The sequence below is a fragment of the Anas acuta genome, chromosome Z (genome assembly GCF_963932015.1).
Source record: "Anas acuta chromosome Z, bAnaAcu1.1, whole genome shotgun sequence".
Classification (NCBI taxonomy): Eukaryota; Metazoa; Chordata; class Aves; order Anseriformes; family Anatidae; genus Anas; species Anas acuta.
In genome coordinates, this window is record NC_089017.1 from 20,112,996 (window position 1) to 20,139,129 (window position 26,134).

General features: G+C 39.3%; 1 protein-coding gene across 3 annotated transcripts in view; it reads left to right on the forward strand.

Moving 5' to 3' along the window:
- The first annotated feature begins 490 nt into the window (after positions 1–490).
- The window catches only part of AP3B1 (adaptor related protein complex 3 subunit beta 1), a 159,681-nt gene continuing 134,037 nt past the window's right edge, over positions 491–26,134 (forward strand). The window contains exons 1-5 of one of the 3 annotated variants that reach the window (XM_068666205.1): positions 491–834; positions 14,229–14,304; positions 18,003–18,077; positions 22,266–22,361; positions 23,624–23,784. In XM_068666205.1, the coding sequence (XP_068522306.1) occupies positions 704–834; positions 14,229–14,304; positions 18,003–18,077; positions 22,266–22,361; positions 23,624–23,784 (539 nt within the window). In that variant the 5' untranslated portion in view covers positions 491–703. The remainder of the gene's footprint in view (positions 835–14,228; positions 14,305–18,002; positions 18,078–22,265; positions 22,362–23,623; positions 23,785–26,134) is intronic. The other 2 variants (XM_068666203.1, XM_068666204.1) reach the window with 2 other exon arrangements.

Genomic DNA, 26,134 nt, shown 5'->3' on the forward strand with positions numbered 1-26,134 from the left:
TGCTATCAGATGAGACCCTCCAGGACTGTTTTTTGTTCCTTTCCACCTTTCTCATGGTGGAGTTGATAGGACTTAACTTTTAACTTGTTGAATATTTAGCGACCTGGGAGCACACCTGCAGCGTAGTCAGTGCGTAATACTAACTAGTAGCAAGCTGGTTAATTTGTAGTATTGGTTACTATAAGCAACAGGAGTTGCTTTTGCTGCGTGTAGGGGCCACGGCAGTATTTGGGCTACACAAAAATAAAACAACCTCTGCCCAGCTGAGGCCACAGGGAGCTTAAGGTCTGTGTTTGTACATCTTTTGGACACTTTTTTTAGTATGCTTGGACATCTTTTGGAATTTTCTGGTGTGTTCGGACAATTTTTGACTTTTTTTTTTTTGTGTGTGTGTGTGTGTTTGGACATCTTTTATCTTTCCTCCCCGCCCAGGCACGCCAGGGGCCGGTCAGCGCGGCGGTTACAGCCGTTACAACGGCCGCCTCACGGCCGGGCCGGGCCGGGCCGCGTTGCTGAGGCGACGGCGGCACCGGGCGGCACCGGGAGGGGCGGGGTGGGGCGGGGCGGACCGAGTCCCGTCCCCCCCCATCACGTGGCCCTCCCGCCCCGTGCCCGGTGCTTGGCGGGGGGTGTGTGCCGCTCCGTGCCGCTCCGTGCAGTGCCGTTAAGTTTGTTGGAGCGGGCAGCGAGCGGCGGCGGTGCCATGTCCGGTAACGGGCACGGCTACGGCGAGCAGGCCGGTGAGGCGGCGCCCGAGCTGGCTCAGGAGGCGGCGCCCACCACGGCCCCTTCGGTGCCCGCGGCCTTCGGGCTCTTCAGCAGCGACACCAAGAAGTGAGGAAGGGGCCGGGGCGGGGCGGGACGGGACCGGCGGCGGGGCCGGGCGCTGAGGGGCGGCCGGGCCTCCCCGTGCCGCGCTTCCGGGCCGGGCCCGGGCGGCGGGGAGGGGATGGGGGTGAGGGGGGGCCGCGGGAGAGTTCGTGTGGCGGCGTTTGGGGTGTGCCCGCGGCTGTGGAGGTGGTTTTGTTTTGGGGGGTGTGTGGAGGATTTTTTTTGTTTTGCAGTAAAAGCTTTTTATCAGTTTTGCCAGCCGGCCGCGTTGGCGCTAGTTTCGTTTTGCCTTCCCGTGGGTCTTGAGAAGCGCTCGGAAGTTTGTCTGCGGGAGCTGGGGACGTGGTTGGCCGTGACGAGGTGGCTGGTGTAAAAGGGGAGGGAGCTAACACGGTCAGGAGTCAAAATGAGGAAATAGGCAGGGGGAAGGAGGGGTAAAAAAAAAAAAAAAAAAAAGGGAAACGGTCTAAAGTGCACGGACACCGAAAACCTTGATCTGCTTAAAGGAAAAGTGACTTGGAGTGACAAAAAATGCATTTAGGAAGGATCAAGAGGCTTGCCAAGCTGGAATGGCATCCTACAACAAATTGGAAATCTATTCCTAGAGCGACCAGTAAAAAGGACCATAAGCTAAGGTCTCGTGTACATTAGGAAATCAATCACCTGTTGTTCAGTTTGGTTGTTCTGTGCAAAGAGAGCATCTGTGCTTAGAAACCTCGACTGATGTGCTTATTTTTATGCCACACTGAAGCAGATCACAACAAGGTGAAGCTGCTGTGACTCTCATGCTTGTCTCCACGAGGCAGCAGCTGGTAGGCCTCCTCAGTTTTCCGTACAACTCATACTTCTGTGCCTCTGCTATTCCTCTACATCTTCTGCTTTTTAATTCTGTTCCAGTTAAAACTTTCAATGACCTAGCACAGATACCCCAATGATTTGTATCTGACTTATGTTGCCTGTGCCTTGCTTTTGTTGTTCCTTTCTGTGGAAACAGCTTTGTGCTTTATTTTTTAACCATTGGTCTTCTTACACTTTTCTACAGAGAATACCCCGATCCTTGATCATGGCTGTAATTCTATATACAAACTCATTTCATCCTAGATTTCAGACTGTTTTGCAGGCTGAGTATATTTGTCAGTGTTTCTGGAGCTGTGGGAACCAAAGTAAGTAATTCTACCTGAGGCTATCCAGTGGTTGCAGAAATACAGCTCTGGGGTCCTGAGGCTTTGCGCGTATGTGTTTGTGTGTGACTTCCTGAATATGGAAGAACCAGAGTAGCTGAGTAGCTCATGATATGTGCGTGTGTCTTTTTAATTTATGTTCCAGGCTTGCTTCTTTACTTAAAGAAGGGGAGAGAAGATCCCTGAAGAAGGGGCTTGAGAAGAAAGCAGTTTTTGATTTCAGTAGTCTTTGCAGCTGACAAACAAGTCCTTGTTGAAACAGGAAGTTTGCCCTGACTTGAACCTGTGTGGTAAACTCCTAATCTGTGTGAGAGGTTTTGAGAAATGGACACTGCAGGAAAGCTTGTGAAATCTGTGTGGGAAGAAAAAGCCAATGTTCTAGCAGTGAACTTCAAGTGAGGATTATTGTTAGAGAAGCAGGTAGTCACTTATCAGGCATATAGCATGTATGCCATCTAGTCAGCTCTCCTAATAGGCTCCAAACTCCTTACTGAGAAGCAAACAAAATTTCTTATAACTCGAGTTGAAATGGAAACCTTCTCAGGACAGTGCCTGTAGCCTGTGTTGAAGACATGGTGTCTTCTTGGTTCGTGTTCTTTAAACTGGTCAGATCTGATCCCTCCCTAGTGTGTGCACAGGGAAGTGCATGATGTGTTTCTGTGTCTCGCGTTTTCAAGGATAGAAGTAGCAGGATATTCCACTAGGGAAAACTACATCTGTAGCACGGAGAGAGAGTTTTACAGAATGGTTAAGGATGGAAAGAACCTCTGGAGCCATCTGGTCCAACCCCTGCTCAAGCAGGGACACACAAAGCAGGTTGCCCAGGACCATGTCCTGGTGCCTTCTGAGTAACTGCAAGGAGGGTGGCTCCACAACTGGGCCACCTCTGCCAGTGCTTTGTCACCTGCACAGCACAGAAATGCTACCTGGTGTTCAGGGAGAACCTCCTGTATTCTGGCAAGGAATGTCAAGGACAACAAGGGCTTCTTCAAATACATCAATAGAAAAAGGAAGACTAGGGAAAATGTTGGCCTGCTGCTGAATGGGGAGGGTGCCCTGGTGACAAAGCACAGAGAAGGCAGAGTTGCTGAACGTATTTTTTGCTTCAATTTTTACTGCTAAGATCAGCCCTCAGCAATCTCAGGCCCTGGAGACAACAGAGGAAGTCTGGAGAAAGGAGGACATTCCCTTGGTTGAAGAGGATGAAGTCAGAGATGATTTAAGCAAACTTGACATCCACAAATCCATGGGCCCTGATGGAGTGCACCCATGGTTGCAGAGAGAGCTTGCTGCTGATGTTGCTAGGTCATTCTCCATCATCTCTGAAAGGTTGTGGAGAACAAGGGAGGTGTCTGAGGTTTGGAAGAAAGCTGATGTTAATGCCAGTCTTCAAAAAGGACGAGAAGGAGGACTCAGGAAACTACAGGCCAGACAGCCTTGCCTCCATCCCTGGACAGGTGATGAAGCAGGTCATCCTGGAGGTCAGCTCCAAGCATGTGGAGGAAAAGAAGCTGATCAGGAGCAGTCAGCGTGCATTCCCCAAGGGCAAATCATGCTTAACCCATCTGAGAGCCTTTTGTGATGGAATGACTGGCTGGGTAGATCAGGGAGAGCAGTGGCTGTTGTCTGCCTTGACTTCAGCAAGGCTTTTGACACTGTCTCCCACAACATCCTCATAGGTAAGCTCAGGAGGTGTGGTGTAGATGAGTGGATGGTGAGTTGCATTGGCAATTGGCTGGACGACAGAGCTTAGAGGGTTGTGCTTAGTGGTGCAGAATCTAGGTGGAGGCTTGTAGCTAGCGGTGTCCCCCACAGGTCAGTACTGGGTCCAGTGTTGTTCACCTTGTTCCACAATGAGCTGGATGAAGGTACAGAGTGCACTCTCAGCAAGTTTGCTGACACAAAGCTCAGAGGAGTGGCTGATACCCCTGAGGGCTGTGCTGCCATTCAGAGGGACCTCAACAAGCTGGAGGGTTGGGCCAAGAGGAACCTCATGAAGTTCAACAAGGGCAAGCGCAGGGTCCTGCACCTAGGGAGGAATAACCCCAGGCACCAGCACAGGCTGGGGGCTGACCTGCTGGAGAGCAGCTCTGCAGAGAGGGACCTGGGAGTCCTGTTGGACAGCAAGCTGACCATGAGCCAGCACTGTGACCTTGTGGACAAGAAGGCCAACAGTATCCTGGGCTGCGTTCAAGAGCCTTGCCAGCAGGTCAAAGGAGGTGATCCTCCCCCTCTACTCAGCCCTGGTGAGGCCACACCTGGAGTGGTGTGACCAGCTCTGGGCAGCCCAGCACAAGAAGGACATGGAGCTACCGGAGAAAGTCCAGAGGAGGGCTATGAACATGATGAGAGGACTGGAGCAGCTGTTGTATGAGGATAGGCTGAGAGAGGTGGGCCTGTTTAGCCTGGAAAAAAGAAGACTGAAGGGAAGATCTCATCAATGGGTACAAATATCTGAGGGGAGGATGTTGAGAGGATGGAGCCAGTGTCTTTTCAGTTGTGCCCAGTGATAGGATGAGAGGCAACGGGCAGAGAATGAAGTACGGGAGGTTCTGGCTGAATATGAGAGGGCCTTTCTGTACTGTGAGAGTGACAGAGCACTGGCACAGGTTGCCCAGAGAGGCTGTGGAGTCTCCTTCTCTGGAGACATTCAAAACCCACCTGGATGCCATCCTGTGCCATGTGCTCTAGGTGATCCTGCTCGGCAAGGGGGTTGGACCAGATGGTCTTCAGAGGTCCCTTCCAATCCTACCCATTCTGTGACTGTGTGATTCTCTGGTTTGTGCCCATTGCCTCTTGTCCTGGCACTGGACACCACTGAAAAGAGCCCGGCTCCGTCCTCTTTGCACCACCCCTTTGGGTATTTGCATACATGAACCTCCTCTTCTCCAGGCTGAACAGTCCCAGCTCTCTCAGCCTCTCCTTATGGGAGAGATGTTCCAGTCCCTTCTTCATTTTTGTAGTGCTCTGTGGGACCCTTTCCAGTATGTCCAGGTCTGTCTCATACCAGGGGCCCAGAACTGGACACAGCACTCCGGGTGCAGCCTCAGCAGCCCTGAGCAGAGGGGCAGGATCACCTCTCCTGACTGCTGGCGATACTTTGCCTAATGCAGCCAATACCATCAGCCTTCTTAGCAGCAGGGACCCATCGCGGGCTCACGTTCAGCTTGGTGCTCACCAGCAACCACAGATCTGTTCCTGCAGAGCTGCTCTCCAGATGGGTGGCCCCCAGCCTGTCCTGGTGCCTGGGTGGTTCCTCCCTAGAGGCAGCCCTCTGCACTTGTTGAACTTCATGGGATTCTTGTCAGCCCACCTCTCCGGCCTGTTGAGGTCCCTCTGGATGGCAGTACAGCCTTCTGGAGAATCAGCTACTCCCCCTGGCTTCATGTCATCCACAAATGTACTGAGGGCGCACTCTACCCCTCTGTCCAGCTCATTACTGAAGATGTTAAACAGGACTGGACCCAGTGGTGACCCCTGGGGTACGCTGCTCATTCCTGGCCTCCAACCACTTTGCACCACTGAGCAGTACCCTCGAGGCCCAGCTGTTCAACCAGGTGTTGATCCACCACACTGCTCATCCAGCCCATGCTTCAGCAGCTTCCCTTGGAGGATCTTATGGGGGACAGTGTCAGATTTCTTCATGGAGTCCAGGAAGACAGTGTCCATGGTCCACCCCCCCTCATCCAGATGCATTTCCATGCAGATCACTTAAGTTAATGGGGTCAGTTTTTATGGTTACATTGCCTACCATTGCTCTGTGTAGGGGCATGAAATGTCTAACTACTTCTCAGTTTTAAAGGAAAACTAGAAAGAGAGACAGAAATATTAGTTGCATGTGCTAGGCTGCAGCTATTACTGTTAATTCCGGGAAGATGGAGGACTCTCATGTACATTAATTGCTTTTTAAAAAAGAAAGTTACTTGTAATACTAAAATATAGTAATGTTTGGTTCTTGGACATGTTATGAATTCAATGATAGAATTATTTGTTGCTGTATCTAAACGAAATGTAAAAAACTTTCAGGTGAACTGTATGAGTAACATCAGCAGGTAGTGATAAGTATAGTATTGAAACAGATGGCAAAATTTATAACAAGCATTTTCAACTTTACTGATTTGCATCTTTAAACTATATTCCTGCCAAGCAAAATACATTTGTAATTTATTAGAGTTTTTCCTGCAGATCTGGCTTAAGCATTCTGTTGAGCTATTCATCAGGAAACTCGGCAGGACTGCAAACACATTTTTTTCTGCTGAGATTTGCAAGCTTGTTTTGCTGAGAGCTGATCTAAGGTGGTGATTTCATTAAGGTACTCATTCCCCAATTCTCTGTGCAGAAGACTTTTCCAAATTCATCAGAGCTAAAAACTTGCTTTCAACAGCTGCCAGAAATGTTCTTGGAGTCTTAAATTGATTTAGTTTTGCCTTGGCATATCCTGTTCAACCAGTCATGGAAAGCTTGTATAGACTGCCATTTATGAAATTCTTGGAGGAGAGTCCAGCCCTAATACTCAAACTTGATGCATACTGTAGCTCATTGGCAAGTCTGCTTTCTTTCCCCATCTGTTAGGATGGCACTCTGCCCACTCATATAGTGATATGCCAGCTTCAGTAGGATGTACAAGCCAGCGAAGATGAATGGTTTGGGTAAAACGATGACTCTACAAGATAAAATCTGATCCACGTAGTTGGTACCACAACAGGATCTAAATGCAGTATAGGAACAGGAGCATAATATGGCAGAGCACTTCTCGAGTTGAAACTGGCCAGATCTGATGGAAAGTGAGAACATGGTGAATGTTTTCCTATTGCCATGCACTTGGCACATATGAGGATGGAAGCAATGAACTGTTGATTTGCTGTGATTCTCTGTAATGCAGTCATAAAATTTTTTTGAAGCTTTTGTATCTTTTCAGAAAGATGCTAGTTTAAGGTCTTCGCTGTGGCTTCTGTATGTTTATTATGCTTATGTCATATATTTGCTGTAGACAGTTGCTATGATCTGCATTATGAATGGCATTAAAATGTCTTTTGTAATGTTGTTACAATGTAAGGTTGGCAAAAAAAAAATCCAGTTTTCTTAGCTCTGCTTTTCTGAGGATTATCTTTGCCTGGTCCGTTCTTCTTCCTAGTAGTCTTCTTAAATTGAGAAAACCAGAATTCTTTCAGAATTCTTTTGTCATTTAAATATTTCTGGCATTCTGGTAGAGAATGAATGGCAGTACATCTTAATGCCGTTAAGCAGTGTTTCTGAAATGTTAGCATGTATCTACTAATGTGTTAACACTTGTAGATTCTGGCAGAGATGGCACCACCTTTTTTGTATCTTTAAAGGAAGCCTCACCATTTTCAGGAATGCTGGCACTGCTCCTCTTTCTCTTATCCCTTTGTATCTGTCAATACTTCTAAGTGATCTGCAGATGTCTGTGTATTCTGATCACTCCTGTTCAAGACAGGCTGTGAATGGACACAGCTGTTTAAGTGTCAGCAGGTTAGGTGCTGCTTCTTCAGGCTTCAGGAAACTGGTCTCTGCCACAAAAGATGATTTTTCTCTTTCAGAAACTACTGTGGTGTTGGGGGTGTTGGCACTATCAGAAGATGTTGTGCATGGTGGTGTTGCTTGATCGTCTGAAAGGATGACAGGAAGCAGCCTTTCTTGTGACTGGGTGAAGTAGGGTCTTTTAACTACTCACTTTAGATCACTTTAGATTAAATCATAGTCCTCTCCAGAAGATCTTTTGAACTACTTTGTCATATTAACTGCTGTCTGGTCAGAGATTTTGAAGTGCAGGTTATTTACATTGATGTTTGTGGCAGCAGAAACTTTCAGATGTTCATGCTCTGGGTTGCTCAAGCACAGGTTAGGTAGCAGTGTAGTTTGACAGAAGTGAGCTGGAAAGATGCTTTATCCAGTGTTAACTTCATGCTTTTCTGTATATTCGCTTCCTGAGAAGGAGGAGACTGTACCAAAGCTGTCCAGATTGCAAGTGCTTTGAGAGCGGTGGCAAAGCAATCATTAAACATGTTAATTTTCTTGGTGGTTTAACTATAACCTGTCTTCTTGTTCTCTGTGTCTCTGATATTGTAGTTATCCTGTTTTTCCATGCATCTTTGTCTGCCTTTTAAAAATACAAAGTTCACTTTCTGAGCTGTATGCTTGCTTCTCAGATTGAAAAATAAGTTAGTTGTGGTTTAGAAGAAAACAGGAGATATCTGATGTCGTCATTTCTCTCTAAATCACAGTACACATGAATTCTCTCCCTTTAAATAATAGTTGAATTCCAAGGTAGTGTTACGAATTAACAATAATAAATATAAATAGTGTTATAATGAAAGAAGATAGCAATACTGAATAGCACCACAAGATGTCATTCAAACAGTTTGTGGTATAGAACAAAATGCTCACAGTGAAATGTGGATTTCTTAATTTCCTGCTAGAGGAAGAATCCAAACCAACAGCAAAATAAACTCAAATCACAACATGTATTTACTACTGTTCTAGCTTCCATTTTATGGAAAACATGGTAAGCAGCTCCAAAATCAATTTGCATTTCTCTTTAAGTGTTAAATTCAGATTTGTAGAGTTTATGCTCGATTAAGCCAATTTATTTTATGAATTTTGCAGCTCCTGTGAACTATAAAAAGCTGTTTTTTGGTGTATGTGTGAAATCTTCCCTAGGACCTTCATTACTACAGAAGTGCCAAAAGATAGTTAATTTGTGCTGTCAGTATGGATTTTGTGTTTCAAACCTGGTAACATTCATAGTGTTTTGAACTTAATGTTGAAACATTTTGTTATGAGGCTGCAGGTAAAATAAAATAAAGTCAGTATACTGTGGTTGAAAACATGTAATCAAGACTGAAGTGTCATAAAGACTGAATATAAGACCAATGTGGTTGATGTGTAGGTGAAACTATGTTGTAGTTGTAGAATTTAAAACACAAAATGTGTTGTTAAAACTTTTTAAATGGGACATCTGTAGCTTCTGTTCTCATTCTGTGACAGGTGGTTCCATGGGATCAAAAATAGTGAAGTTTGCTTCCTTCTGTACTATGGATTTATTTGGCATTTCTTGTATTTTACCTATGCAATAATCCAGTGCTCTCATTGCAAATGAAGAGCCTGTGTCTGACCATCAGTTCTTCAAATAAAGTTCTTACCCTGTACTCAGAGGTGATAAAACAGATCCCAGATTATAAAGGCATGCATATGGAATGGAGAATCATAATTAAATTCTTTTTTCATAAAAACACAGGCTGATAAACCTAAATGAGTAAAGATTTTTGTGGATGAAGAATCACTGGTGTCTTTTTCTTGTCATTTGGGCTTCAGGTGCTGGTTTTGATATTTATGAAACTTCTGCTTCTTATGAGGAAAACCTTAATGTTTGTGGGTAACTTCTTTCAGTAACTGTTAGAAATGCTGCAATTAATAACAATGTATGTGTTTTTTATTATGGTGTTGCTAAAAGAGAACAGGAGATGTAATAAAAGTATGTCTTAACAGTGTGACTAAGCGTTCTCTTAATAATAATTGTTTGGAATAAGTAGGTGCAGTGGCAAGTTATTTGCTGCAGGTTATGATTTAGTATTTTGCTGCAGATGAAATAAGTATTGCACTTAGAGCTTTATAATAGTTCCTATAAGAAGACAGAAATGGAGGGGGAGGCCTAGATTTATCACTGGCATAGCTGATTTAAACCTTAATGATGTACGTATACCTACCCTTTTTGGCACTTTTTTGTTTGTTTTGGTAGAGATGGATAGAGTCGTTCAGCAGAAACTGAGATCCAAGTTTTGATCTAGGCAAGAGGCCAGTTTTTGCGACCAAGTGTGATCTGACAAGAATATGACCTATTTTTTAGCTGTTCTTTAGTTGCTGTTGGTGGTTAATTGAAATGGAGAATAATGGTCAGGTTCCTTTACAGCTGAGTAGCACATCCTGCTCTGTTGCTCAGCTTCTGGCTTAAGATCCAGGCTGTTAATATAATTCAACAGCATGTTGTCTTGAATGCTGAGTTCTAGGTTTCTGAGCTTTTATTTTGGCATGTAGGGGTGATTTTTTCTGTTTTTTTTTTTTTTTTTTTACATGAAAGTGAATGGAGTGATCATTAAAGAGATTAAGAACTTCTTGATTTCTTTCTTAAAGTAGCATCTAGAAGATGAGTACTTACCTGTAGAGCCATCATAGACACTTTCATATTTATAGTCCTGTTACATCCAAAAATGTTGCAAAGACAAAACCAAAACAAAAAGCAGTGCTTTGAGGTGGGAAGACAAATGATCAAAGGCTACAGTCACAAAACGTAAAGACTTTAGAAGAAAACTAGAAATCCTCTTCTTCTACCTAACATGCTGTCTTTGAATCTTTGGTCAAATACTTATATCGAGGAGTAGAACCTCATGGTAGTAAAGATCACAAAGGTAGCTGAATACCAGGTCACTAGTATTGAAAACTGAATAAATGACTTAAACTGAAGTCATTTATTGAATGAATAAATGATAAAACTTAACTGAAAAAATGACTTACAGCCTTTTTCTTTTTTGTCAGGTGATGCACAAATAATAAGTGTGTTTCATAGACTGTTAAAGTTGTATACGGGTATAACATTTCCAATTAAATTCACATACTAGGGCTTTAAAAACTAGCCAGTTTCTTAGGACAGTGGAGATGTATTAATGGAGGTAAAAATGTTTGACTATAACTATGGGAAACCTTATTGAAATTCTTAGATGCAGCAGTTGTCAGACAGGTAAGATTCCTGTTTTTTTTGTGTGTGTGTTTTTTTTTTTCGTTCCTTGAGTGGGGGAAAAACACAAGAGAAAGCATTTTCACCCCTTCTTACTGTCAGGAGAGAAAACTACCTCACAGGCAGTAAATTTTTCATGATTTTTTATTTGCACCTCTTGTTGTTGGGTTGAATACTGTCCTGCTTAGAAGAGCTAAGTATCATCCATAGCTATCAGATTAGGCTACTTTAAACCTGGTTTTGCTGATGATGTAATGGTTTATATGTCAGTTACCTACAACGTGTATGTAACAGTGTAGGCTAAAATCACCCTCAAAGTTTTAGTAGGGAGTGGCAAAAGTATTGATGTAGCAGGACAGTTGCTTACGCTTTCATGGGTTTTTCGCAGGTAGACCTATAAGTGATAAAGACATTATTTGTCTAATGTTGTGCACTGAAGAACTGTCACTTCAGGGGAATTAATGAGTATAGAAACACGAACGACACTGTGAAGTGTTTTTTTTTTTTTTTAGGGATTTTACTTGATTCAAATTCCCTTAAGTCGTCTTAGTATTCAGAAGATAAAAATATTGTTGAAGCGTACTTTATTTAATTATACTATGAAAGACTGAAATGTATTTGCCTTTTCTCTTGTTAGAGGCTGCTGATAAAAGTTGTTTTTGGAGGGAAGTGACCTTTGAAATCTACATAGGATATTTGTTTCTAGAAGTTAAAACAGCAAGGGAGTGGGTATCCTGTTACATAATAAGATTATACGATTTTCTTTTTTGAGTAGGCTTCAATCTCAGCAGGCAAGCTTGGTTGAGTGCAGTGGTCTTTTTTTATATACTGTACTTCAAAGGATGGAACAAAATTCTACAATACTGGGTAAAATAGTTGAGGTTTCTTGCACTATTAAATCTGCTTTTAAAGGGGAAAACCTCGAAGTTACACTGAAACCATATGTAAGTGTAGAAGAAAAACGGCTTGCCGATGATGATTACAAATACATGGAACAATATTTTTCTCTGTAAGTATCTAATGCTTGCTAATTCCAGATTACAATTTGTGATAGAGTTTAAAACAAATCATCAGTTACTTAGATACTAATTTCCAAATGGATTCATCAAGAACTTGTTTTTTTTTTTTTTTTACTTGTTTTTTTCCCTGCTTCTTTGGTCTTAGGAAAGCAATGTTGGCAGGTATTCATGTTTTAGTTTCTTATTTTATCTTTCCTATTAACACTTCAAAATATTTTTATTTGAAATATGTGTTAGAAAATATTCCTTAAGCAGTTTTAATTAAACTTCATCAAGTACTTTTTCGTTTGTTTTCATGTCTTAAATTCACCTTTTATTGTCTCTATTTGTTGCAGTAGTAACTCATACTTATCCTGTAGATGCTTTCTGCTTTAGTCATTCCCAGCTTCAGTCAGTTAGTTTTCAACATGTGCTTGAATCCTGTCCTGTGTAACTTCCTCCATTTTTTCCTACTTGATTTTCAAAGTCAAATCACCGTCTGCATACTTTCTACTTTCTCTAGGGAATTTTTTGACATATTTCTTTTTTTCATTCAACTTTTAATGTTGGACATTAATTATTAATAATTAATTAATAATTCATATATTTTAATTATTAATATTTTGATATATGTTCATTTAATGTTGAACAACAACCATGGTACACTGGATGTTACTACTTGCACTGGATGGGAAGGGCAACAAAATAAACTGGCTTCAACAGGATGCAAAACTACAGAACAAAGTTGGATAGGGCGTATAATGTAAGGGACAGAAACAAATAATTAAAAAAAAAAAAAGGCAGCAGTAGTGGACTGACTGACAATTCTTAGAGCACTTCCAGGAATAACTGACAGCAGTAAATTGCTATGTGTCAAGCAGGGAAAATAGGAGGGGTTCCCAGCGATATTTGGGAAATGATGCTGAAGCAGGCAAGAAAATGAAATACATCCACTTTTTTCTTTCAAATATAATGCTTAAATATTTAAGCTGTTACGTGAAGCTGGTACTTAAAACAGGTCATACCTGTTGCTGAAGCATTTCATGAAATGCTAGTTTTTGAAAAAGCAGCTAGATCTCACTTGGAGGTCGCCTGCAGGTATCTACTTTGTTGGTTTGTGTTTTTTTTTGTATGTCTTTCTTTTGGCTTAATAGGGAAACTATTTTTTTTCCTTTGACTGTGGCTCTTAATATTGTGGATGTGTACTGAAGTGTAAAAGTGATGTGTATTTCTCATCGGGATGCAGGGAATAGTTGCAGTACTGGGTCTGAGAATATGAGAAATCATCTCTATTCTTTTCACATAGGAAAAATGCAGTTTGGTGCTTAGTGAAGGAACAGCTGACAAAATTTTGTCTAGTAACTAATTTTTTATTTTGACTTAAACTGCCTTTTCCTCTCTATCTCAAATTATGTGTGTGTATATGTATAATCAGTATATATTTAAATGTTCATATTCACTTTTCAAGTCCAGTCTCTGGATTTCCATGTTGCTTTTCACTGTGAGAGCTCAAAGGGTTTGTAAGTCTTAGAAAATTTTCAGAGATCTTTGGAATTTTGCAGTTATTTCATCCAGGGTAACTGCATGGTCATTTCCCCCCCCCCCCCCCCCCCCCAGTCTAGCTATCTAGGAATCACAGAAGGTTATTTCTTCAAATAAACTTTTGTAAATTCTCAGCATCTATAAATGCAGTTAACCTACATTAATAGACTGTGATTTCTTTGCATTCAAAAAGCCAAACAAGGTTAGGGTTTGTATTAGAGCTTGGTAATGAGAAGCTGTATCTGTGAGAGAACATCCTTGTCAAGTTAATATTTTCATGCTAGAATCTTGCTTTGGCTGTAAAAAAAAAAAAAAAAAAAAAAAAAAAAAGTACTTGGATTTGTGTCCAACAATGTGGCTGCCTTAATCTTATGGTATGTAGAATAGATATACTGCTGATCTGAGATTTTCACTCTGAAGGGAATGAATGGCAATTTACAATTTCAAGAGGCACATGTAAAAATAAGGTTGTGTACTTGATTCTTGTCGGAATTCAGACCATCCTGAAACTTGCTATTGGGTTTTTCAGTGGTTAACATTAAATTGATACTATATTTTAGCACAAACATGTCAGCCTCGAGCTATTGCATCTGACTCTTGCTGTGCTGGAGGGGGTGATGGGGAGTGAATAATTGAATAATTGGTTCAAACTGAACTATGCTGTTGCTTCAAGACTTCAACCTTCTAGGCTGGGATTAGCTATTAAAGTTGCATGGGCTTGATTTATTGTTGGAATTGGATAGATCCTTTTACTAAACACATCATTATTCTAGGCCAGAATGTTAACAAATACAGTTTAAAAATGGGCAAGAAAGAGAAGCGCTGTATCTGAAACTGCTGGAATGATGCAAGAATATAAAAAACGGTATTCCAACTTTTTTTCTTAATTTCTCTAATTGATGCTTTTCTGTGTTTCTGCCGTAGAAATGAAGACCTAAAACAAATGCTGGAAAGCAGTAAAGATTCTGCAAAGCTGGATGCTATGAAAAGGATTGTTGGGGTATGTGTTGTTTTTTGTTTTGTATGAATACTGTTACTATTTTACAAATCCTTATCAAGTCAGAATTTGAATCTCTAAATGGTGTTTTAAAAACTACTATGTAGTCCTTAGTTTGCTGTTTTCTATATGAAAATATATGCGATTGTACTATTTAAATTTTTTTGTGTAACATTGCCAATCCACTTGTAAGAAACCCCTTTCAGTAGGGAGGTGAAATGTTAATATGAAATGATTCCTTCAGAGAAGATTCAATTGCTGTCTTAATTTATCAGTCAGAAAGCAACAGAAATCTGCTAGCGTGTATGTAAAAAAAAAAAAAAAAAAGTCATTTGTTTTTACTTTTAGATGATATTAGCCTTTTTTTTTTAATTGAGCTGGTTACAGATATATTTAAGTATTTTGAGTGAACTGTTTACCTGTAGAGTTGATTAAATGATGTTTAACATCATCATGTGTTTAAATCCTGTAAGATAAACATCATTAGGTTGATAAAGGCCCTTTATTTCTTCTTAAAAGTATTAGGGGAATGTGCTGTGGAAATCTGTACAGTGTCCACTTAGGTTACTTTCCAGCAACCAATAAGTGTATAATACCATGGAGCTGGTGATGTGTGGTTATCGCTGATTGCTGGTATTCTTGATAGTTTTAGACTAGGGTGATCAGGCTCAAAAGCCCTACAGCAATGGAAGACAGAACTGAATTGAACATGCTTTCATGTTCCCCCACCTCAGTTAGAGATTTTGTCCTTTGATTATAGACAGTTCTCTGTCCTTAGCACCTGTTCCTGTAAGCAGTGCTGGTGGAGCTCTTGTTTCTTGGACATCTCTTCCTTCTTTATCTGCTGCTACTTGTCTTGTCTTAAAGCAAAAACAGGCCTAAGGTTGGCCTTTACTTGATTGTCAGTAAATTGTTTGTATTACTGGATCCTCTCTTTACAGTTTGTTCCACATTTTCAAGGTGTTAACCTGTGCTTAAACTGTGCCTCATAACAGATATGTGAACCAGACGTTGGTACCAGATGACAAGTCAAAACAATGATCTTTACAGGCCAGGTCTGGGACCTTGTGCGATTAGCAAAAAGCCTGTAGCTGTGGTGATAATGGTCTTGCTGGGTGGAAAGACACCTTTGCATTAGCAGTTGTTTGCTTACATTTAGCAAGCTCTCCACCACGAGGCGTGTTTTCCAGAGATAAAAGGCTTCCTCTAGCCTTATTACTAGAGGAAAAAGGAACTTGTCAGAGTATTGTTTAACGTGTCTCACGGGAACAGTGTTTTTTTTTTTTCCTTTACTAATTTTAGATAAAGGAGAAAGCTTTACAAATTGATAGCTTTCTTGATCTTTTAGTAGACAGATAGCTTTCCTGCCTCTTTTCAAGAGGCTGAATTTTTATTGGTACATATAGATGTGGTGGAAAAGTACCAGGAGGACATTTCTTATGGTTACTTTTGCTGTTTCTTCCTCTTAACATGGGTGGCAAAATCTCTTCTGGGACAGAAATTCTTTACAATAAAACAGATCTGTCCTCCAGTGGAAATTTTTTCCTCAATTTTTTTAAAGCATAAATGCAGAAACAAACTTGTGTGCCTGATTTCCCATGGAGAAATTCATACATTTTGTGTCTCACTTCAAAAAACAAAACAGTTTATCACACCCTCTTATGCTCAGTAGGGCATATTTTGTAGGGACATAAGTTTATGCAGACTTGTTGGCACGTGTAAAACTTCCTCTAGAATGAAAATTTCTCTTTGTGCAGGAACTTCAAGTATAGAAGATAACACAACTGGAGAATGTCTCGGCATAGCAACAAAAATGATGTGATAGACCTTGGTCTTGGAAAAACCTATAGGTTTTTTAAGTTTAGTGCTCCCTGGGGTAGGGAATGTTTATGCTAATCATGACTAATGCTAATGACATTATGCTAATTATGACAGTGAGTGAAAGTATACTCTTTGAAAAGAATCTAAATACAAATTTGCATGCTACATTGGAGATATTATAGTAGATCAGTTAAATAATGGAAGTAATGTGTAGGGTTGTAGCCTATCAGGGAGATCTTTGAGAATTACCTGCATTTCTGAATAGCATAACTTTGCTGCATCAAGATGTGAAGATCATTGTGCTGAAGTTCCACAGAATAGCACATCGCATATTGTTAATGAGTTCTGCTCGACTCCGGTCATCCTGAATTTGATTCTTATTACAAGGCTGTCCCCCAGTCCTGACAATAGTGCTTAATTTAGATTCTTATTTTAAAACCCTTGAAATGTTTGCAGTTTGCTTAATTCTTAGTTTGAGTCACTTCCTGTGCTTAAATCCAGCTGCAAAAGATAGTTTAAGATACTAAGTTGGTTAAAATGAAATGTGAGGCAAAGCTGCTCTTAAACCCTTTCAAAAGGCTCCACTCAGCAATAGCTTGAACTTTAGACACGTTCTTTCTTGTTTCACCTTTCTTCTCCAAGTTTCTTCTCCTGGTTTCACTTTTGGTTTTGTTGCACAAGATACTAGTTCTTCATGCTCTTAATGTGTTTGTTCTACCTATGAGACAAACAGACCTGTGAGTTAAGAGTAGGTTTTATCCGCTGTATAATGTTAAGCAATGGTGGAGATGTGAGACAGTTACAAAGAGCAATAACTCCATTGCAAAATACATTCCTGTGTTGAATCCATGCATGCTTGATTGTCTTGGTGAACTCTTGTTCTTTCCCATTTGCTTGATGGCTGACTGTATCCTGGCTCCTCTGTAGCTGATGACACTGTTCTGAGTGAGTCTGTCTGCAGTGGCACCTTAACTTGAAGCTGTGTAATATATCTGTGAAATATCTAGGGTTTACAACATGGATATGAATTATTGGCAGGCATTCTGCTGGAATTAGATCTAAGAGATGAGAGAGCTGTGCAGCTGAAGTGTTTGTTGAAGTACTATATTCCTTTTGATGTACTTCTTTTTATAAAAACTTTTTCTTTTAGGTGTTCATGTAAGGGATGTAGCTGAACTGGGTTTTTGTTACTGGTGCGCTTTACTCAGTATACAATTTTGTTGTTGATTATGTGCCCTAGTTTCAGACTTCTCTGAGATAAAATATAAAAACTTTCTTTAAAAACAAACACACACTAATAGGTTGACTGGTCATGCTTTTAATTTGTTCTTTTTGTTCTCCATTAACACTTTAAGGCCTTTTATGTTTAACTTCTTATGGAAATCAACCCTACTTTGTTTTTTTCAAGTGTGATGTCTACCTGATTTTTCTTTTTCTCTTTGTTGCTGTTGCACACCAAAATGATTTCTGGAAGTGGAAACAGGATTTAATCTTATGCAGTTTCTCCCGATCTATCTGTTTGTCTTTTTGATAGCTGCTTTTGATAGCAGCTCCCAAAGTGACATTGAGTAAGGCTTTTCAAATGAGCAAGATTTTGTTTTGAAAGCATTAACTTTAATTTCTAAAGCATTAAAATTGGTTTGAAGTCTGGTATGGTAAAGTCTAATGTGTTGATTCCACCACTGCTCCCCTGCAGTCATTACCAGCCTGAATTTGGTGGTTTCTTTGTATGGGTGGCATCCTGCAGTGTCTAGTAGTTAACAGAAAAATCAGAGAAATATTGATCTGGAATAAATGTCTCTTTCCTTTTTTATTTTTTTTAAAAAAGGACAAAAAAGCAAAAATCAAAACAGTAATAAATGATATTACTTTTTTTCCAGATGATTGCGAAGGGAAAAAATGCTTCTGAGCTCTTTCCTGCTGTTGTGAAGAATGTTGCCAGTAAAAATATTGAGGTATTCCTACAGCATAGTAAAAATACTCTTATATAGGATCTGTTTATGAAAATTTTAGCTGCTTATGTCTGAATTCAGTATAAACTAATTTTTCACAAGCACTTTTTACGAGAATTTTTCTTTGATGCTGTCATTGGAAGAAAAAAATAATGTAAATAAAGGAAACCCACTGTGATTCAGCCGGGGGGAGGGGATAATACTATTGGCATTATTAAAAAGTCAAAACCACAAGGGGGTGTGTTTTTGACTGTTATGTGTTTAAATGTTTAATGCTTTAAAGAAGACTGATCAGAAGCTCATGGAATCATGTGGTTTCAATTACCTGACAAGAAAAGTTACTATATTTTGTTTGAATTGTGGTGGAACTTGCAAAGTTTGGCTGGGGGATTGTGCTGCATATTATTTGAAACTATCTATTGCAGACAAAATCTGAGAGGCAATATTAAAAAAAAAAACAAAGGAGGTTAGATTAAAAAAGTTTTCACTGTGCTATTCCTGTAGTATATTTGTAAAAAATGGAGTGTTTCATTATTTGCATTGCAAAGCAAAATCACTTTAACTCAATTAAACAAGCCTCTGTAGGAATTTGTGATCAGACAAAATGTGATGTTGCTAATAAAGTGTATTTAAAATGTGTTTGTCCACAACACTTAAATGGTGGTGCTTTTGATAACTAAGTTTAGAAGAGTTCTTCTAATGCATTACTTATTAATGTGAATGCCTGTGATCCCAGAAGATTACAAACAGATGCTCTCAAATGTTAGAATCTTTTGAAAAAACATGAGTACTGGGGGAAAGAAGGGAAGGAGGAATAGGAAAATCTTAAGTAAAGAAATTATTACTTATATTCAATGTAATCCCAAAGGTTTGGGTTGCTTACAGTATGCTTTACAAGACATGTAGACTCTAAAGCACTTTAGGTCTATGTCTTTAATCATTAATTCTGTATGAAGAATTATGAGAAGAATTGTATGGAAAAAGGGGCAGACTAGAAAGATTAAACTTTCTAGGGAGCAGCTGGAGAAGAAGCTGGGTGAAAATCATCTGTTGTGGGAGTTAATTTCTTGAGACAAGATCTTTGAGTTTATTCAACTTACACTAAATTGTGTGATTTTTGATTAATTGTAAGGAGATTTAATAGGTATTTTCAAGACTTATATAAATAAAAACAAAAGCAGAACTAAAAGCTTTCTTTCTGCCTATTTACCATCCATTGTATTGTAGCAGCATATTTGTCTGGCTTTGCCCCAGTATCAGGTGTTCAATGCACAGTGTAGCTTGCTTCTCTTTTTTCTCCCCTTATAGGAAAGCACAAAAAGGTCCTATCTTGGACTAGGATTGTATTAAAAAAAAAATAAATAAAACATTCCAGGAATGAAAAAAAAGTTGATTAGCTTTATTGATGATGTGTTTCAATCCACAGGCTTTCCACGTGGCTCAAGGAAGTCTAAAGTATCATTTGCATTAGAAAGATCAAGGCTGCCAACCAGAAAACTGTTTAAATGTTACTGACTCTCTTTATCTGCTTGTCTCTCATTTTTCTCTGCTGATTCCAAATTACATAGGTCCTTCCCTCTCCATGCCTTTGGTTCCTCCCCAAAGCATCCCATAAGTCCTATGCAGTCTTAAAATACATTGCACCCTATATTGGGTCCCGTACCCTTAAGTAGCAAAGACTTTCAGCCTGAGATGTTCTCTGGTGTTAACTCTTGATGGCTTTCACACTGAGACACTGGGTCTGAGAACATCCTGGGAGGGGCCCAACAGGGTGTCCCTTCCTTTGAGTCCTAAATTTGGGTTCCCTCCTGCTGCTGTGCCTCTGTGCACCTGTGGGTTTGTGGAGATGTGGGTGTTGGTGGCTCCTGACATGGACCTGTCACAGAGAGTAGCTAAGGCAGGGTATTACTTGCTTCCCCCCACCCTGTTGTCTCTCTTTGCTCCTTTGTGTGTGGGAAGATTGTTTTATAACATAACCTAACATTAATTACTGGAAATGTTTCTCTGTTAGTATTTTATGGTTCTTCTGTTATATTTTAAAACAAAGAGACAGTTACATGAATTCACATCTTCCTCTGTGCAGTGGTTACAGTTATTTTTTCTACAATTCAGTGCTAGCATTCATTTGGGAGGAGGAGACTGTTGAAAGAGATCAGGACATTCAGAAAAAACAGTTAACTATTTTCTTTATGAAGTTAGATAACAAATTTAGGTGCCAGTGTAACTACCCTGCGCAAGGATGACACGCAAATTCGTGAAGCGTTCCATATTTTTTTGGAACAGGCTCCCCAGGGAAGTGGTCACTGCACCAAGCCTGACTGAATTTAAGAAGAGATTGGACTGTGCACTTAGTCACATGGTCTGAACTTGGGTAGACCTGTGCGGTGTCAAGAGTTGGACTTGATGATCCTTAAGGGTCCCTTCCAACTCAGGATATTCTATGATTCTATGATTCTACACTTGGAGCTAACCAATTCAAGGTTTTGAGTAACTTGTATCATGATTCAGTTTTTAGGATGCTTCTGAAGTTACTAGAGATGACTTGGAATGGGCTAAGTCAGATTATTAGTGCATTGATTCCTATACTGTTTTCTGAAATCATTTTGCCAAATTTCCCCCCATCTTTAATTCTAATGGAAGTCTGTCTCTACTAATTGCTACAGTGCAGCAGCATAAAATACATCAGTTTTTCTGAGTGACTTTCCTGACCAGAAAAGGCTACTGTTTTTTTTTTTTAATTTTCAATTTATGCTGAATACTCTGGTACAGGGAAATGGTGGTGAAGAAGCAATAAAACATGTTCATTTGCCTTAAGAAAAGCAAAGGGCATCTTATTGTTTACATAAGTGCCTTGTGATTTTTTTATTTTTAAGTACACACTGACCTCAACTTGATTATGTGCATCATGTCAGGAATGGTAAGGATGCAAAATGTGACCTAACAATTGGTGGTATAGAACAAAAATAGGTCTTGGTCAATACCTCATGGAGTTTTATGTGCTTATATTGATAAACTAATTAAACAAATCTGCCTGTGTTCCTCAAGCCTAATGTGCCCCTGTTATGATTAGTTTTATAGAAAGGAGCATTTTAACATTGAATGAAAGTAAATGATAAAAGAACAGTGTAGTCACGAAGCTCTAAGGGCTTCCATTTCTAGTCACAGAGTGGTTTCAGGGAAAGGAGGCTTTCTTTGCACACCTGCAGTCATTCAGTGCATAGGCCTCTTGTGGTCAATGTTGATTGCTGCTTGTCTGGAGCTGAACAACAAATAATTTAGTGTGGTGTAACCTTCTGTGATTTAATATTATGCTTTTTGCCAGAACTGGCACAAAGATACATCTTCTGATAGTGATGGTAATTATAGCACAGCTGTAGTTGAGGGTCTTTCAGAGTTTTCCATTATAAGCTCCAATAGTCAGTTTACAACTCCAATGTAAAAAATATTTTCCCTGCTTCCTTGACATATAGTGGCTATGAGGGGGTAAAGTGAACTAAATTGAATACCCTCCTCCTACAAACTCATATTGAGGTTTTCTTAATCTTTGAACATTGCATCCTTTGTAATATGCTTATATTAGCTACATCTTTTGAATGCTTCAAGCCGGGCAAAGGCGGATCTAATACCCTTTGCTTTTGTCCAAGACATAGTCAGAAGAGTTCTTTTAATCCAAGTTAAATAGTGTAAGTTACCATACTTCAGCTGGAACTTATATTCTCTTTCAAATGTGTTAAAAGTAATTGACTTTGAGTTTCAGGGTAAAATGGGGTTGTTTAAACTTTGTTATGGGGTTGCAATTGCCAAGGGTTTCACTCTTTTTTTCTTTTTTCTCATGAGAATGTATTAGGAATGCTCATGTGGTCAGTTGCCACGTGACAGCTTCTTATGTTATTGAAGTCTTTATTTACTGGATGATAATATAATGTGATACTTTGTATTGTTAATCTTGATCTGACTGTATCACTAATTAGGTAATATTGTAGCACCTTGGGGAATTGCTATTAAAGGAATTACAGTAAGTCATAAGGCATTTGAGAAACGTGAGTATTCTAGTGATGTATTAACTCTTTAAGAAGAGCTCAAGGATAAAACAACAAAATAAAAGTCAAGAATAAAATGTTGTTTCTATTTTTTGTTTTACAGAGTTCCAGAACTTTCTTGTAACAATGTTCTTTGTGGTTTTGTTTTCAGATAAAAAAGCTGGTATATGTTTATCTGATGCGTTATGCAGAAGAGCAGCAAGATCTAGCTTTGTTGTCCATCAGTACTTTCCAGCGTGCTTTAAAAGTGAGTGACTCTTAAACAACATTTCATACAGAATTCTGAGCAGGCATCACAAAAACAGGAAGACAGTTTTAAGTGTAGTCAGGTAAACTAAAGCATAACTTGAAACTACTTTATCTGATGCAGATATGTCATTGACAGAGTTTTTTGTGCTGCCTCAAACCTCATCAAGTATGAAGCAGCTAAGCCTTCATGAAGTTAAAATTACCTTACTAAAGAAACGTAGCTGAGTGGTGCTGAGTACACATGCACAACATTTAACTTCTGGAATGACTTTGTTCTTTTCTAGGTAAATTATGCATGTAGAAAGAAGACCTTATTTTTCTGTGATCTGCCTGTCTCTGTGTAAAAGATGTTTATGTGCAATAGAAAAGTGGAACATAAGGAAGACAGCAGTACTTTAATAACAATACTCAATGTCTTGCATGTGCTACTTCTAATAAAAAGTGCTGAAAATGCAGCCTTCGGTAGAGTTTTATTTCTGATTCATATTAAAATGTGGTATGGGATTTGAGAGCAAAAAAAATAGATTGCCTTTGAAGTGTGACTCTAGAGATTTAGAAAGGTCTTTTAAGTCTCTGCCCTTAAATTTGGCCAGATCTTATAAGAGGAGGTTGATTTTTTTGTTGTATTTATTCCCCATACTCGTCTTACACAGCTATTCTTGATGCATGCAAAGCCCATGGTGAATGGACTAGACTTACATAACTGTTCTTCAAAATACAGATAATACAGACTTTAAACTTTAAAATTTCACATTCTTAAAAAAGAAATGGATTTCATTACTGGCTTCAGATTATATCTTGCAGTAAAGAACAGAAGCGGATATGCAGTTAGGAAGAACTTGAGTGGGATTGTTACAACTAAGAACCACATTTCAGTTTGCTAATTTTTATATTTAATAATAAAACTAATCTAGTTAATTTTTTGAGAATACCTCTATTCCACTTGGATTGCAGTTTCAGATCACTGATCATTAAATAAAACATTGGTTTATGAAAAATGAATTACAGTTTTCCTTTGCCAGATTTCTAGGTGTTTACTATATTAATGTTTTCTGTCTTTTGTTATTATTGTTGTTGAAAACTTACTGCGTGAAGTTTAGCACATTTACTTATTAGTTTGTCCTTAAATTGCAAGTCTGATTGATCTACTAGATATAGGTGGATTAATGTGCCCTCACTAGTATAAATGCCTCAGAGGATTTGATGATGTCTTTCTGCACTGTCTTATTTTATTTCTTCCCTTCTCTGCCATTTTTTTAGGATCCTAATCAGCTAATCCGTGCAAGTGCTTTGAGAGTTCTCTCTAGTATCCGTGTGCCAATTATTGTTCCTATTATGATGCTTGCTATTAAGGAAGCCTCTTCTGATTTATCACCTTATGTGAGGAAGAATGCAGCCCATGCAATCCAAAAACTGTACAGGTGAGTCATTCTGAAAAATACTGAAACATGATTTTAAAGATCATTGTGGACTCTTTAGTAAGACTATTGTGGGGGTTGTGTGTGCCTCAGACATGTTTATTAAAAAGTACAAAATGTACATAGACATTCAGTCACTCAACTGATTTGACTGGAGTTCAGGCACCTTTGGATTTTTTCCCAAGTTACTACAGCAAACATTTCCGGATTCTTGATTTTAACTGTTGGCCAACAGCATAATTACTGTCTGCTGCTCTTTTGAAAGACTGCATACTGTGATAATTTTCTTAATTGCTATCTGTTTAAAATATCTTCATAAAAATTTGAAAATACAATTCTGTTCTTTTTGAATTTGCTTTTTTTTTTTTTTTACCATGGGCTAAGCATTACATTGTTTTCTTTCCTTCCTTGTTTTCCATGGCATATTCTTGTAATACTCTTTTAAGATCAAGGTGTGTTGGTTAATAACTGTAGTGCTTTGATACATGTATAGCAAACTCAAATGTATTGTAAGTTTCAGAAATGAAAAATGTCATTTGTTGAATTGGTTAAACCTTGATACAATAATGCACCCCTGAACTGTATTTATGCTCGCTAGAATAACAGGGTAAGTATGAAAAGATTTAGAAAGAAATGGGTACACACATCTTTTGCTTTCTAATATGCCAGTTACTGTCATCACTTTAAGTAGATATTTTGATGTGTCTTCTCAGAATCTAAGATTTCTGTTTAGCATCCCTATCTTTCATCTTAAAGGGATTCACTGTAGTTTGTAGTGTAGATGACGAATTAATACTACCTAGTAGAATTTTTATCTGTGCATATCCACCTCTTCCAAATCTTCCTCTTCCCTCTTCTGAAATTCTTATGGAAGAGCTCTCAAAAAGAGGTGGGTACAGTCTTATTCAGCAAGATCTTGAAATCATTCTTGCAAATACCATAAAAAGCTTATCCCTTGCAGCACGATTTGAAAAAACTGGCTTCACGCTCTTCTAGGTTCCGTGACTTCCTGACTGGCAGTAAAATGGACATGCATATCACAGTAATTAATCCCTGCCTGCTTTCATTTGCAAATGAAAATAATATTCCCTAAAAGTACCTTTAATGGTTTAGAGGGCTTGTAGAAGGCCTTCACAGAAGTTTTTACTTCACATAAATGTCCTAGGCATCATGATGTGAGGTTTCAAACTGCTGTAGCTTTACAGTCCACCCTACCTGGACTACAGTAAACTTCATTGTCACTTGTGAATAGAGTAGTAAATAGCAGTTTTGTCTGTGGTAGAAGGATTTGAGAGCTGTTTATAGAAAGCATGCCAACTTTACCATCACGTTTTAAAAATACACTAGTACATTTGTCAGAGCTCATAGACCTGGTTTACCACAGAACAAAGGGAGAGAGTATAATTTTCTGGATTATGTGAAGAAGGAGCAATTCTCAGAACTGGTGAAGAGACCATCAAATTAATTTTTCTGTAGGCAGATAGAGTTGGTTTGCCTTCAAATAAGGGTCTTTCACTGGCAGTGTCAGCAGATGTATCAAGAGGGATCATGACTGGTACCTCCATTGTTCAGTAGTGTAGATCATTCCCTGGTGTCAAGGCTGTCTTTTGGCCTGTTTTTTTTTTTTTTTTTTTATAAGCAAGTCATTTCAGAAGACTCTGAAGTTGGTCAGAATCAGAATTTTGCAGGGCATAGATTTTTGCTTTGAAGATCAGTCAACAGTTTATGTACTGTCCTACATCTAAGTACTCCATCTTCTGAGAGCATTTAAGCAAGAAGCGCTAGCAGTTTATTCTAATAGTGCCTGTATGCTTCATTTACTTTTTGGTTTCCATAACTTCTCAATCTCTTCCATAGTCCTGTAGCTCACTTAGTGTTACAGACTTCTGGATGCGGGCTCGATACTCCAATCTTCCTTGCATTTAGTATCATGGTGTTTGGATGTATGCCTGACCTAGAAGAGCTTCTTCATTAGTGGTTCAATCAATCTTAGCAGCAGGAGCCTCACATATCCAAACAGAGGAGATTTCAGGCATAGTATGAACAGCAACATTTGTGCCCAAAGCGATCAACATTGCTAGCTACATTGGAGTAATTTTATCATTGAAAATGTCAGACCTCTTGCTTATTTAAAGTGCACTTCAAAGCTATTGGTGTCTTCTGTCTGTCAATAGAAAACTGTGTACTTGAAGTTACTCACAGCAAGATTTGGAAAAGGACTTCTTAAAAGTTCCATCGCTAGTATTAAGACATACTGTGCTATTACTAATAGATGCCATAATGGGAACACATCACTCTGAGCTCTTTAGCCTTTTCTTTTCCTTATCTAAAACTTCAGAGAGAGGAGGTAGAG